The sequence below is a fragment of the Cinclus cinclus genome, chromosome 14 (genome assembly GCF_963662255.1).
Source record: "Cinclus cinclus chromosome 14, bCinCin1.1, whole genome shotgun sequence".
Lineage (NCBI taxonomy): Eukaryota > Metazoa > Chordata > Aves > Passeriformes > Cinclidae > Cinclus > Cinclus cinclus.
This window is the reverse complement of record NC_085059.1, coordinates 5093321-5107198: the sequence shown is the minus strand read 5'-3', so window position 1 is coordinate 5107198 and position 13878 is coordinate 5093321. Positions and strand designations below refer to the sequence as shown.

The 13878-nt window shown below is 58.2% G+C and overlaps 2 protein-coding genes across 2 annotated transcripts; both read left to right on the top strand.

Annotated features, from left to right (window-relative positions):
* The first annotated feature begins 67 nt into the window (after nucleotides 1-67).
* On the top strand, nucleotides 68-10847 carry LOC134049784 (uncharacterized). The gene is made up of 7 exons (XM_062502456.1): nucleotides 68-2530; nucleotides 2661-2718; nucleotides 3544-3571; nucleotides 5718-6113; nucleotides 6157-8605; nucleotides 9168-9281; nucleotides 10620-10847. The coding sequence occupies exons 1-7, from the start codon at nucleotides 68-70 to the stop codon at nucleotides 10845-10847; spliced, it is 5736 nt and encodes a 1911-aa protein (XP_062358440.1).
* A 170-nt stretch (nucleotides 10848-11017) lies between these two features.
* On the top strand, nucleotides 11018-13603 carry LOC134049783 (protocadherin gamma-A10-like). The gene is made up of 2 exons (XM_062502454.1): nucleotides 11018-13480; nucleotides 13565-13603. The coding sequence occupies exons 1-2, from the start codon at nucleotides 11018-11020 to the stop codon at nucleotides 13601-13603; spliced, it is 2502 nt and encodes an 833-aa protein (XP_062358438.1).
* The last annotated feature ends 275 nt before the right edge of the window (nucleotides 13604-13878 follow it).

Genomic DNA, 13878 nt, shown 5'->3' with positions numbered 1-13878 from the left:
CCCGGATCGCTAGTCAGTGGCGGAGAGCTGCTTGAACAGTTGCGATACCGGCGGTGCCGCGGCGGAGATGTTCTCGGCGAGGAGGCGCTGGGGCCGGCGGCAGCGAGCTCTGCTCTGGGTGATCCTGCTGGCGGCGGGGGAGGCGGCGTGGGGGCAGCTGCGCTACTCGGTGCCCGAGGAGATGCCCAAGGGCTCGTTCGTGGGCGACGTGGCCAAGGACCTGGGGCTGCAGCTGCCCGCGCTCCAAGACCGCGGCGTCCACATTACAGAAAGAGGTAGGATACAATACTTCTCTCTGCATGGGAAGACGGGACATTTAGTGACTGCGGTGAGGATCGACAGAGAGCAGCTTTGCCGATTGGTGGAGAAATGCGTGCTGCGTTGTGAGCTGATAGTGGAGGGAGAAATGCAGGTTTACAGAATCGAAATAGAAATCACGGACATAAATGACAACTCTCCTAAATTCAGAGAGGTAGAAACGGAGCTGAGAATGAGTGAGACGACAGCCGCAGGGGCGAGATTTCCACTTCCTAGGGCTCATGACAACGATACGGGACTGAATTCCCTGCAGAGCTACGAGCTGAGCGGTGACGAGCACTTCTCGCTGGCCGTGCAGGCGGGCCCCGGCGGCGATCAGCGTCCCGAGCTGGTGCTGGCGAAGGCGCTGGACCGGGAGGAGGCGGCGTTTCACGAGCTGGTGCTGAGGGCGAGTGACGGCGGCGATCCGGCACGGACGGGCACGGCTCGGATCCGTGTTACAGTGCTGGATGCGAACGACAACGCGCCGGTGTTCAGCCAGGCGGAGTACACGGTGCGTGTGCCCGAGGACGTGCCCGTGGGCTCTGTCCTCGTCACCATCACGGCCACGGACGCTGACGACGGCTTGAATGGTCTCGTGAAATACGCTATGAAGAAAGCGACCAACATGGCACCGGATATTTTCCATCTGGATACTGAAACGGGAGCGATCACGCTGTTGCGGAGCCTGGATTTCGAGGAAGGCAATTCCTACGAATTGGAGCTGGAGGCACATGACAGCGGAGCTCTTTTCGACACAGCAATAGTCACGATCTCTATAACAGATGTGAACGACAATGCGCCCGAACTGACAGTATCATCAAAGCTGGACGAGATCTCGGAAGATGCCCAGCCGGGAACTGTTGTGGCCCTCCTGCACGTCCAGGACCGGGACTCGGGGGCCAACGGCAACGTGCGCTGCTCTCTTGAAAAGGACGTCCCATTCCGGCTGGAGAAATCTTTTGACGATTACTATCGCGTGGTGACAGCGGGCGAGCTGGACCGGGAGCAGGTGTCGGAGTACAACGTGACGGTGCGGGCGGCCGACGGCGGGTCGCCGTCGCTGCAGAGCAGCGCGGTGCTGGCGCTGCGGGTGCTGGACGTGAACGACAACGCGCCGGTGTTCGCGGAGGAGCGCTACAGCGCGCGGCTGGCGGAGAACAACGCGGCGGGCGCGCTGGTGCTGACGGTGCGCGCGACGGACGCGGACTGGGGGCAGAACGCGCGCGTGCGCTACCGGCTGTCGGAGGGGCGGGTGCGGGGCGCGCCGCTGTCGTCGTACGTGTCGGTGCAGGCGGAGACGGGCGCGCTGTACGCGCTGCGCTCCTTGGACTACGAGCAGGTGCGCGAGCTGCGGCTGTGGGTGCGCGCGGAGGACGGCGGCGCGCCGGCGCTGAGCGGCAACGTGTCGGTGCTGCTGCTGATCGCGGACGAGAACGACAACGCGCCGCAGGTGCTGTACCCGCCGCCGGCCGCGGCGGCGCGGCGGGGCTCGGGCGCGGCGCGGTCGGTCGTGGAGCTGGCGCCGCGCTCGTCGCCGGCCGGCGCGCTGGTGGCCAAGGTGGTGGCGGTGGACGCGGACGCGGGTCAGAACGCGTGGCTGTCGTACGAGCTGGCCAAGGCCACGGAGCCGGGGCTGTTCCGCGTGGGGCCGCACAGCGGCGAGGTGCGCACGGCGCGCTCGCCGCTGGCCCGCGACGCGGCGCGCCACAGCCTGGTGGTGCTGGTGAAGGACCACGGGCGGCCGGCGCTGTCGGCCACGGCCACGCTGAGCGTGGTGCTGGCCGAGAGCGTGGCCGAGCTGCTGGCCGAGCTGGGCGGCGCGGCCGACGAGGCGGCGGCGCCGGGCGAGCCGGCCGGCAGCCTGACGCGCTGGCTCGTGCTGGCCGTGGCCGCCGTGTCCTGCCTCTTCCTCGCCTTCCTGCTGCTGCTGCTGGCGCTGCGCCTGCGCCGCTGGCGCCGCCAGCAGCTGCTGCCGCCCGACAGCGGCGCCTCCTTGCGCGGCGTGCCCGTCTCGCACTTCGTGGGCATCGACGGCGTGCGCGCCTTCCTGCAGTCCTACTCGCACGAGGTGTCGCTCACGGCCGACTCGCGCGAGAGCCGGCTGCGCTTCTCGGCCGCCGCCGCCTGCTGCGACACCCTCCCGGCCCGCCCGCTGCCCGACGAGCCCGCGCCGCTGCTCGGGGACGAGGACTCTGCCGCCGCCCTTCCCGTCGATCCCGCCGCTCCCTCGGTGAGTTTCTGGGACCAAATTCTTTGTGCGGCGCTTCCCTGTAGTGCTCCCCTCTCATTTCTTCCCGTGATCCGTGTATGGAGTAGGAAGATTTGTAGAGACGAATACCAATGACCCGTTTATCTCCCAGCTGTGTTCTGGTGCTTCTTGCTGTGAGTCAGTGTTCTGCCTTAAATTTGACCGGCACGGTAGGAGAAGTGAGGCTGCTCTTGGCTGGCGGTTGGTTCTTTCTTTTTATCAAATCATTTTTCGTTCCTCTTTTCTGTCCCGTGGGAAGTGAAATTCCTGTCAGCATTTCATGTTCTCAATGGATGTGTTGTGTTTTACTCGAATGGAATTGATTTTTTTGGCAGGGTCCGCTGTTCCCTGGCAGCACATGTGCATGAGCAGCTTGAATTTCTTCTGAAGCTTCACTTAGTGGCCCCGTGCGTAACATCGCTTTAAAATTTAAAGTTTTAGAACAATGTACTTTCCCAGTTAGCCATGTTCTGAGGCAGCATGAGCCTTTTATGCGATGACTGGGTCCTTTTTAGAGAGGTGTATCACTTACGCACTTGGGAGTATTTTAATTTCGTTAGGAGCGCTCATTTCCTTTGGGTATCAGTGATCGTTCTCAGGTAGTGAGAGGCTGTGTGTACTGCTTTTCATTCGCTGGGGACTGACTGCAGATGGAGCTTTCCGGTTGCGTAAAGTTTGGGTAGCTTGTAAAAATCTGTTTAGATATAGGGCAGATACTGGGAAGACTATAAGTTGCGGGGCCTTTTCGCAAAATCATAAAGGTATAAACATGCTGTAGAAATTATTTTTTTCCTCGCTGTTTCACGGCTGCTGCAGTTGTGGTTCCTCATGTATCACCTCTTTTACTGAACAAAGAACTTACATTAATAGCCTGTGGGCGTGGCCACTGCTAAGAGCTGTCAGAGTGTTCTGTGGGCCTTTGCTTCCTAGATACCCTTCTCTTGCACTTACAACTGTTGGGATAATCTGAAATGTCAGGCTGTTGAACCTTGCAGAGGAATCCAACTCCCATTCCTGGTCAACGTACATGGGCTGACAGAGGTGGATGGGAATGATGTTTTATCTGGTGTTTTAATACATGTTCTTGCAGATTATGAGGGGTCAGAGATGCCGTGGAATTCTGCAGGGCTGGACACAAGAGTCCCGTGGCCTGAGTGTGGAGGTCTGCTGAAACAGGAGAGACATGATTGGTTCTTTTCCATGTTCAGTGTTTAGCCCTGTTCTATGCAATGTGATTGTCTTCTACCATGATAAGTTTGCCCGAAGTGATCTTACTTGATTTGTGTGGGGAGCCCTTGGAGATTCCTCCCGTGTGTTTTCAGGTTGCTGTGGTATTTTAGTGATTGGTTAAACGCAGTTGTTTTGGCAAGAGGATAAGGGGATTGTGGGTGGATCCAACTCTGTATTCATCACCTGCTAAGTACCTGAACCCTGTGCCTAACCTTAGTGCCTTCATCTTCAAGAGTGTGGATCTCCTCCTTTCTGCAGATGTTAACATTTTGCCTCGGTCCTTCTAATAGCAGTGGTTTTTAAAGTGTCACTGGAAGGAATTCTCATGCCTGTCACATACTCAGGTTGAGAAGTGAAATATTGTCCACGGGAATTGGAAGCTGTGTGAAGAACCTTTCTTTTGGTGATGCCTTTCCATCAAAAGAAGGAATTAAGGAGAGGCGTGTTTGTGAGAAGGTAGTTTTGGAGATAAGCCATGTGTTGTGTTTATCGCCTGTGTTTATTCCTGACCTTCTTAGAATTGTCTAAAGGTGTGTTCATTTTTTGATATTCCGTCGTTTAGACTCAAAGGATGAGTTTGTGTTTTCACCATTTTGGTTTTCTGATTGATTATGTTTTCCGTGAATGGTAATTCCTCGGTAGAGATGGAAACCTTGCATTGAATAGGAGAGTCACAGACTCTCCAAAGAACTCATGTCCTGGAGAAAGATGACGTTACCTTTGAGTAATACTTTGGTGACTGGACCACAAATTGAGATACTGTTGTCTTTAGCCTTTACAAAATTTTAGAATAGTTGAAATAATTGTGATGAGCAGAAATGTTGTTGTGCATGCATTCGCGTTGTGACCCTTGAAATTTGAGAAGTTGTGAGAACGACTTTTAATAGTGTCTGTCTCCAAAATTTGCTTTTGTGTTGCGCGTTATGAGAGAGAATTCTATCTATCCAGAGACAGGGCCAGTGTAGGACTTTACTCTGCTGTGGTTTGAAATGGGTAAAGAGATGTATAACATTTTGTTTGCCCTGTAAATTAGAAGAAGACCTCACCTTTAGGTGCAAGGAGTTTGCTTTTTTTTATTGTTCCAGGGAATGAGTGTTTCTTGGGTGTGTGCACTTTGTACAAGACAGGTTCCTTTGTTGTGTAGCTACTAGAGCAGACAGAACAAGAAACATGAAATTTTACATTGTAGTGGTTTCAGGGGTGTTGTCTAAATACCCAGACCAAATCGGGTGTGTCCGTAAACTTCAAATGCCGTTCGAGTAGGCTGAGAGACTGATTTTGATCCAGGAAATTGGTGTGCCAAAGGGGTTTTGTTTGGAAAATAGTTTTATTTCATCTCTGGGGTCTAGGCCTGTGCCATTTTTTACCCTGTGATCCCTTTGCAGAAAGTGAATGACAGTCATCCATCAATAATGAACGAATAGAAGGGTTGCTTGTTGCTCGAATAGAAGGGTTTATAATTCCAATGTGAAATATCTTCATTTGATTCAATGAAAGACTCAGAAATGGCTTTAGACTTTTTCACTGTAAGGGTCTCCAGTATGGAGAAACAAAATAAGGAAATAACATGATTCAGAAAGAAACAAGAACTTTATTCACTCTTGGAATAAAGCTTTAAATTTTGCTTCAGGCTGATGTGATTTTCAGATAAATTCCTTTGTAAGAGAAGTTGAATTCAACGTGAGTGGTGGAGATCTGAAAGGCCCCAAAGATATTCCTTTCTATAATATCATAGAACCCAGGCTCTTGTAGTGGTATCAGGATTTTGGAATGGTCAAGTCTTTTCTCTCTTTCAATCTTATTGCTTTTCCACAAAGTCATAAGACCTAGGATTGAGTGGGAATGAAGGAGATGAGCTGAATTCACACAAAAGCACATCTCACTTAATAACGATTCTGGTGTCGCATGAAATATCTGCTCGTACGCTCGCGGTTTGCAGTCGAGGAGAGAGCCCGGAGCCGGCTCAGGCGCTGAGCCCCGCCCAAAGCCGGGCCCCCTTGAGCGCGGCCATCCGGCGGCTGCAGCGGCGCGGCGGCGCCTCCGGGTGTCGCTGTTGGCCGCCGCCGAGCGGCGCTGGAGCCGCCGCCGCCGCCGCCGCAGCGTCCTGCCCCCGCAGGCTGCTCGCTCGCCCGGCGCCGGCCACAGCGGCAGCGGCACCGGCGGCAGCGGCAAGAGGCGGCGGAAAGCGGCGGAGAGAGGCGGAGAGAGGCGGGCAGCAGCGGCGTCCGAGTGCGGCCCGAGCGGCCTCGCCGCGCTGCCTTTCGGCGATCCGTGCGGTGTGCGGCGAGAGCGGCCGGAAGGGAGCGGCGGGGCAGCGGCGGGAGGCAGCGGCGCGGCGAGCTGTGGCGGCGGAGAATGGCGGTGAGGCTCGGGCGGAGGCTCGGCACGGGCGGCGGGCGAGCGCTGCCGGCCGCGGTGCTGCTGTGCCTGTGGTGGCGGGCGGCGGCCGAGCGGGTCCGCTACGCCATCCCCGAGGAGCTGGGCAGAGGCTCGCTCGTGGGGCCGCTGGCGCGGGACCTGGGGCTCAGCGCCGACGAGCTGCCGGCGCGCAAGCTGCAGGTGGCGTCTGGCGGCAAGAAGCAGCTGAAATACTTCACGGTGAATGAGGAGAACGGGAACCTGTACGTGAATGAGAGGCTGGATCGGGAGGAGATGTGCGGCGCAGCTGCGACCTGCTCCGTCAGCTTTGAGGCGCTGGTGGAGAACCCGCTGAACATATTCCACGTCGAAGTGTCCATCGAGGATGTGAATGATAACTCTCCGGTCTTCAGCAAGGCTGTTCTGGACCTCGAGATTGGTGAATTAATCCCTCCTGGTGCTCGTTTTCCGCTGGAGATGGCCCGAGACGTGGATGTAGGAAGCAACTCGCAGCTGACTTACCAGCTTGCCAGCAACCCATCTTTCTCTTTGGGCTTAAAGGAGAGCTCCGATGGAAGTAAGCAGCCGGAATTGGTACTGGACAGAGTCCTGGACCGAGAGAAGCAGAGTTCCTTTCAGTTTGTGCTGACAGCAGTGGATGGTGGAATCCCTGCAAGGTCCGGGACTGTCCAGATTCGTGTCAAAGTTACAGATGCCAACGACAACCCGCCCGTGTTTAGTAAAAGTGTCTATGAGGTGAGAGTGCCAGAGAATCTTGCGGCGGGGTCTCTGGTGCTGCAGGTGCAGACGACAGATGCGGACGCCGGCTCTAACGGGCAGGTCTCCTACTCCTTCAGTAACGTTCCAGGCATCATCATGGAGTTGTTCACTGTGGACAGTGAGAGCGGGGAGGTCAAGACAGTGGGTCCTCTCGATTTCGAGGAGAAGAGTAAATATAGCTTCAGCCTGGAGGCGAGGGACGGCGGTGGCTTAGTCTCACACTGCAAAGTGCAAATAGACATCACGGACGAGAACGACAACGCGCCCGAGATCACGGTTCTCTCCGTGTCGAGCCCCGTGCCCGAGGACGCGCCGGTGGGCACGGTAGTGGCTCTGCTGAACGTGAACGACCCAGACACGGGCGAGAACGGTCAGGTGTGGTGCGAGCTGTCGGGCGAGGCGCCGCTGTCGATCGTGGCGTCGGCGGGCGGCTCGTACAAGGTGGTGACGGCGAGCGCGCTGGACCGCGAGCAGGCGTCCGAGCACCGCGTGACGGTGGTGGCCCGCGACCGGGGCAGGCCGGCGCTGCGGAGCAGCAGGGAGCTGGCGCTGGAGGTGTCGGACGTGAACGACAACGCGCCGGTGTTCGAGGAGGCGGCGTACAGCGCGTACGTGGCGGAGAACAACGCGGCGGGCGCGCTGGTGCTGCGCGTGCAGGCGCGGGACGCGGACGCGGGCGCCAACGGGCGCGTGAGCTACTGGCTGGCGGGCGGCAGCGCGGGCGCGGCGGGCGCGGCGCCGCTCGTGTCGGTGGAGGCGCGGAGCGGCGCGCTGTACGCGCAGCGCTCCTTGGACTACGAGCAGTGCCGCGAGTTCGCGGTGGCGGTGCGGGCGCAGGACGGCGGCGCGCCGGCGCGCAGCTCCACGGCCACGGTGCGCGTGTTCGTGCTGGACCGCAACGACAACGCGCCGCGGGTGCTGTGGCCGGCGGCGACAGCGGGAGGGGCCGCGGCGGCCGCCCCGACGGCGTTCGAGGTGGTGCCGCGCTCGGCCGAGGCCGGCTACCTGGTGGCCAAGGTGGTGGCGGTGGACGCGGACGCGGGGCGCAACGCGTGGCTGTCGTACGAGCTGGTGCAGGCGTCGGAGCCGGCGCTGTTCCGCGTGGGGCCGCACAGCGGCGAGGTGCGCACGGCGCGGGCCGTGTCCGAGCGGGACGCGGCCAAGCAGCGTGTGGTGGCCGTGGTGAAGGACCACGGGCGGCCGCCGCTGTCGGCCACGGCCACGCTGCACGTGGTGCTGGCCGAGAGCTTGCAGGAGGCGCTGCCGGAGCTGAGCGAGCGGCCGGCGGGCGCCGAGGAGGCGGCGGCGGCCGAGCTGCAGTTCTACCTGGTGCTGGCGCTGGCGCTGCTGTCGGCGCTCTTGGTGCTGAGCGTGGCTCTGGCCGTGCTGGCGCGGCTGCGCCGGGCCGGGCCGCCCGCCGTGCTGCGCTGCCTGGGCGCGCAGCGCTTCTCGGTGGCCGGCGCCGCCTTCCCGGCCGACTTCTGCGAGGGCACCTTGCCCTACTCCTACAACCTGTGCGTGGCGGCGCCGGCCCGCGCCGTGCCCGAGGCCTCTTGGCCCCCGCCGCCGCCGCCGCCGGTGCCCGTGCTGTCAGCGGAGGAGCTTCTGGGCGGCGAGTCCTGCGAGAAGCCGAGCCCCGACGACAGCGCTATTGTGGATGAGGTGCCCACTGAGCCGGGAGCAGCTCAGGTCTGTAAAGCGTTAACTCCTTCTCTTTTTGCGGTCTTTCGGCTGTGGTCCCTTTTGTCCTTGTTTTCTCTTGGTAATGTCAGTTGGGTGGTGTCATTAGTGTGTCGGTGTGGTGGCTTAAATTTTTAATTTCTCCTTCGTTAGAGCCACCGTTGAGATTGTCTGAGTATAATTCCCCTTTGAGGTAGTACTTGCGCTTTTTCATGTTTCCCGGTGTCTTGTTTTTGTGAGTTTGACTTTCCTTAGTCCGTGGTGGATTGAAATGAGGAAGGGTGTATCGCACCTCTGTGGAGATCTGGATGGAGATTGTAATGGACTTGATCCCTCCTTTGTCCAATGTTCAACTTCAGCGGAGAGCTTTTGTCTTTTACACTTGAACTCTATAAATTAGAATATTTTTACAATATTGAAATCAAATCCGTATTCGGTGGAAGGAGAATGGATGAGTCTACTTGAAGGAATCGAGTTTAAAAAGAGAGCACTGAAACTTGGTGTTGGAGCATTTTCCTTCCTGACTGATTTTCTCAGAAATGGTGTGCTTGGAAGTCGTGGGTAGCTTTAGGCGGTGTCCGTGCTGTCTGCGGTGGAGCTTCTGGGCGGGGATTCCTGCGAGAAACCGAACCTGAGTAGTGGCGCCGTGACGGGAGGGTTGCCCGCCGAGGCTGAAGTACCTCAGGTGTGTAATTTCGCAAGCGCTTTTTCTGTGAGCGGTATCTAAGAACGTGGTGGTGGAATCCGGTTCCTTGCATTAGTTCTTTGCTGCGGCGGTTGTTGCCGTTTCATATTTCCCTGACGAGTGAAATCGTTATATTCCGTCTGAATTTTGGCCGCGGCAGATGCCACAAGGCACTCCCTGCCTCGTTAGTTGTGGTGAAACTCTTATTTCTCTTAATCTGTAGCTTTCGTTATGTTTCTGAGTCGAGTTATGCCTTGTCATCGGCTATTGTTTTCAGTATTTCAAAATTTAAGGAACAACGTTACTTCTCCTTGTTAATTGTTATTTCTCGACGAAATATATTCGAACGTGATAGATAATTAAAAAAAATTCCAGTCTTAAATGTAGCTTTGATATTGTTGTACCATTGGAAGTTAGTGTGCGGCTCCCTAAATGGAGGATATATGCATGTATCGTGTATCCTAACATCTTTCGGGAAAATGGTGTCACAGAGACTCTACAACAGCGGGACGGGGTAATTTTGGATTTCAATACTAAAACAAAGGGAAAAAAAGCAAAAAAAGGAAGCGAAAAGCTGAAAGAAAAAACAAACAAAAAACCAAAACCCACACAAAGAAACTCCAAACCCTTTTTTGTGTATTTCAAAGTATCTTTTTACTAATTTATCCCTTTTTCCAATTCATACATCCTTACAGAATTGTGTTTTAGGTATGTTCTAGTATTTCGTTCTGTTTAGTTGTTTGTTTGGTTTTTTTTTTTTAATTTTTCTGAAATTTCCCCTAAAAGAGAATGCATAGGCTTGATCATATAGGAGTTTTTTTCCTAAAATGAATGATTCCATTGTTTTATGGCTCATTGCTTTCTGCTTCTGAGTTACTCTGCGTAGAAGAACCAGGTGTCAGCGCAGCCTTAGTAGGATGTAAAGCTGTAAGGAAGAATTCCGAAGTGATGTCTGGGCTGAGGTCAGGGTGGTTCTCAGCAGCCTTAGATGTGCAGCTGAAATGTAAGAAAGTCTAAAATTTTAAGGGAGTCTCTATATTGCGGCATTCGAGGATAGAACATTTCAACTCTTCACAAGTATTTCACATAATACATGGCGCTCTTTTGACTGCAAAAATGGCTGAGGAAAAGGTCCTTGAAAAAGGACTGGTATAAAAATCTGTGGAGTTGAAGGAAGGAGATTGTTTCGAGGTGTAAAAAGCCAATACTATATTCTGCATGCCTATTGGAAGAGCGTGGTATTTTATCAGCTTAAGGAACTGTTATCCGGTGCTGTAGAAATATCACAACCCCTAAAGATGTATTCAATGTGCGTGGGGATGGGCTGGATGACCGAAGAAGAGCTGGATGTTAGACAAGTCGAGGAAGAAGGTCCGCGATGCACGGGACCCCACGTCTCTGGGGTTTCTGTCCCGTTCCCGCGAGTTCTCCGTGGACAAGGAAGCACCGCAGCGCTCGGTGCTGCAGTGCCGGGAGGAGGCTGCGGGCGCCGCTGTTGACCGAGAGGAGCGAGAGGAAGCTCGGAGCGCTGCAGCCCCGCCCGCTGCGGACCCGCTCCATCACTAGATCGCTGGATTCCTGCATCGGCAACCCGGCGATCTGCTGTCGTCTTCACAGTGCAGACCCGTGCCACGGAGCCGGTGAGCAGAGGATCCGCTGCGAAACCTCAGCAAGAGCAGGTACCTGAGCAGCAGGCTGCCGTTCCTCAGCGGCAGCGGGGAGCTGCCACGGCGGAGATGTTCTCGGCGGGGAGGCGCTGGGGCCGGCGGCAGCGAGCTCTGCTCTGGGTGATCCTGCTGGCGGCGGGGGAGGCGGCGTGGGGGCAGCTGCGCTACTCGGTGCCCGAGGAGATGCCCAAGGGCTCGTTCGTGGGCGACGTGGCCAAGGACCTGGGGCTGCAGCTGCTGGACCTAGGCGATCGCGGCTTTCGCTTAATAGAAAGAGGTAGGACGCAGTATTTTGCTCTACATGGGAAGACGGGACATTTAGTGACTGCGGAGAGGATCGACAGAGAGCAGCTGTGCGAGCGTGTGCAGCAATGCGTGCTGCGCTGTGAGCTGATAGTGGAGGGAGAAATGAAGTTCTATGAAATCGAAGTGGAAATCAAGGACATTAACGATAACGCGCCCACATTCCGAGAGACAGAAATAGATCTCAGAATGAGCGAGATGACAGCCCCGGGATCGCAGTTTCCCCTGCCAGACGCTCACGACACAGACTTGGGCCGGAATTCCCTGCAGAGCTACGATCTGAGCGGTGACGAGCACTTCTCGCTGGCCGTGCAGGCGGGCCCCGGCGGCGATCAGCGTCCCGAGCTGGTGCTGGCGAAGGCGCTGGACCGGGAGGAGGCGGCGTTTCACGAGCTGGTGCTGAGGGCGAGTGACGGCGGCGATCCGGCACGGACGGGCACGGCTCGGATCCGTGTTACAGTGGTGGATGCGAACGACAACGCGCCGGTGTTCAGCCAGGCGGAGTACACGGTGCGTGTGCCCGAGGACGTGCCCGTGGGCTCCGTCCTCGTCACCGTCACGGCCACGGACAATGATGAAGGGGTGAACGGTCACGTGAAATACTCATTTAAGAAAATCACAGAGAAAGAGTCGAATATTTTCCATCTGGACTCTGAGACTGGAGTGATCAGTCTGTTGCAGAGGCTGGACTTCGACGACGGGGCCTCATACGGGCTGGAGGTGCAGGCATATGACGGTGGAGGCCTTTTCGACACGGCGAATCTCAGAATAATCGTGACAGACGTCAACGACAATGCTCCTGAACTGACCGTATCCTCAGCCCTGTCAGAGATCTCTGAGGACGCCCCGCCCGGGACGGTGGTCGCCCTGCTACACGTGCAGGACCGGGACTCGGGGGCCAACGGCGAGGTGCGCTGCTCGCTCGAAGGGGATGTCCCGTTCCGGCTGCAGAGCTCCCACGGCGGCTACTACAGCGTGGTGACAGCGGGCGAGCTGGACCGGGAGCAGGTGTCGGAGTACAACGTGACGGTGCGGGCGGCCGACGGCGGGTCGCCGTCGCTGCAGAGCAGCGCGGTGCTGGCGCTGCGGGTGCTGGACGTGAACGACAACGCGCCGGTGTTCGCGGAGGAGCGCTACAGCGCGCGGCTGGCGGAGAACAACGCGGCGGGCGCGCTGGTGCTGACGGTGCGCGCGACGGACGCGGACTGGGGGCAGAACGCGCGCGTGCGCTACCGGCTGTCGGAGGGGCGGGTGCGGGGCGCGCCGCTGTCGTCGTACGTGTCGGTGCAGGCGGAGACGGGCGCGCTGTACGCGCTGCGCTCCTTGGACTACGAGCAGGTGCGCGAGCTGCGGCTGTGGGTGCGCGCGGAGGACGGCGGCGCGCCGGCGCTGAGCGGCAACGTGTCGGTGCTGCTGCTGATCGCGGACGAGAACGACAACGCGCCGCAGGTGCTGTACCCGCCGCCGGCCGCGGCGGCGCGGCGGGGCTCGGGCGCGGCGCGGTCGGTCGTGGAGCTGGCGCCGCGCTCGTCGCCGGCCGGCGCGCTGGTGGCCAAGGTGGTGGCGGTGGACGCGGACGCGGGTCAGAACGCGTGGCTGTCGTACGAGCTGGCCAAGGCCACGGAGCCGGGGCTGTTCCGCGTGGGGCCGCACAGCGGCGAGGTGCGCACGGCGCGCTCGCCGCTGGCCCGCGACGCGGCGCGCCACAGCCTGGTGGTGCTGGTGAAGGACCACGGGCGGCCGGCGCTGTCGGCCACGGCCACGCTGAGCGTGGTGCTGGCCGAGAGCGTGGCCGAGCTGCTGGCCGAGCTGGGCGGCGCGGCCGACGAGGCGGCGGCGCCGGGCGAGCCGGCCGGCAGCCTGACGCGCTGGCTCGTGCTGGCCGTGGCCGCCGTGTCCTGCCTCTTCCTCGCCTTCCTGCTGCTGCTGCTGGCGCTGCGCCTGCGCCGCTGGCGCCGCCAGCAGCTGCTGCCGCCCGACAGCGGCGCCTCCTTGCGCGGCGTGCCCGTCTCGCACTTCGTGGGCATCGACGGCGTGCGCGCCTTCCTGCAGTCCTACTCGCACGAGGTGTCGCTCACGGCCGACTCGCGCGAGAGCCGGCTGCGCTTCTCGGCCGCCGCCGCCTGCTGCGACACCCTCCCGGCCCGCCCGCTGCCCGACGAGCCCGCGCCGCTGCTCGGGGACGAGGACCCTGCCGCCGCCCTTCCCGTCCATCCCGCCGCTCCCTCGGTGAGTTCCTCGTCCCAAATTTCCTTCGCTATTCTATCTTCTACTGCTTCTCTACTCTTTCTCTGCGTTTTCTGTGTCTTGTAGAGCGATGATTGCCGGCTACGGTTGCGAGGTTTGTTTTAGGGAAGTGCTGATTGCGGTGCTTTTGTTTTGTGCCACGGTGGACGTTGGCTCAGACGTTGGGTTTCCAGTTTCGGGGGCATGCATGATAAGGGAGGCTTCTCTTCGCTGCAGGCTTTTTTTTAAATGAAGTTGTTTCAGTAACGTGTGATCATCACTGTCCCAGTATCTTTTGTAGGACAGGTTGTGTTTTACCTCCTTCCTGCTTCTTCTCTGAATTGTATTTCACAGATATATATTTCTTCCCTCTTAATACAGAGATGTAAAGAGAGCTGTTT

What these genes read in the sequence shown, in the direction of transcription:
- LOC134049783 (XM_062502454.1), top strand. Translation starts at nt 11,018, where the DNA reads ATGTTCTCGGCGGGGAGGCGCTGGGGCCGGCGGCAGCGAGCTCTGCTC. An exon ending in TCCATCCCGCCGCTCCCTCG is followed by an intron (nt 13,481 to 13,564) that starts GTGAGTTCCTCG and finishes TGTGTCTTGTAG; the next exon opens with AGCGATGATTGCCGGCTACG.
- LOC134049784 (XM_062502456.1), top strand. Translation starts at nt 68, where the DNA reads ATGTTCTCGGCGAGGAGGCGCTGGGGCCGGCGGCAGCGAGCTCTGCTC. An exon ending in TCGATCCCGCCGCTCCCTCG is followed by an intron (nt 2,531 to 2,660) that starts GTGAGTTTCTGG and finishes TTTATCTCCCAG; the next exon opens with CTGTGTTCTGGTGCTTCTTG. An exon ending in AACTCCCATTCCTGGTCAAC is followed by an intron (nt 3,572 to 5,717) that starts GTACATGGGCTG and finishes CGCGGTTTGCAG; the next exon opens with TCGAGGAGAGAGCCCGGAGC.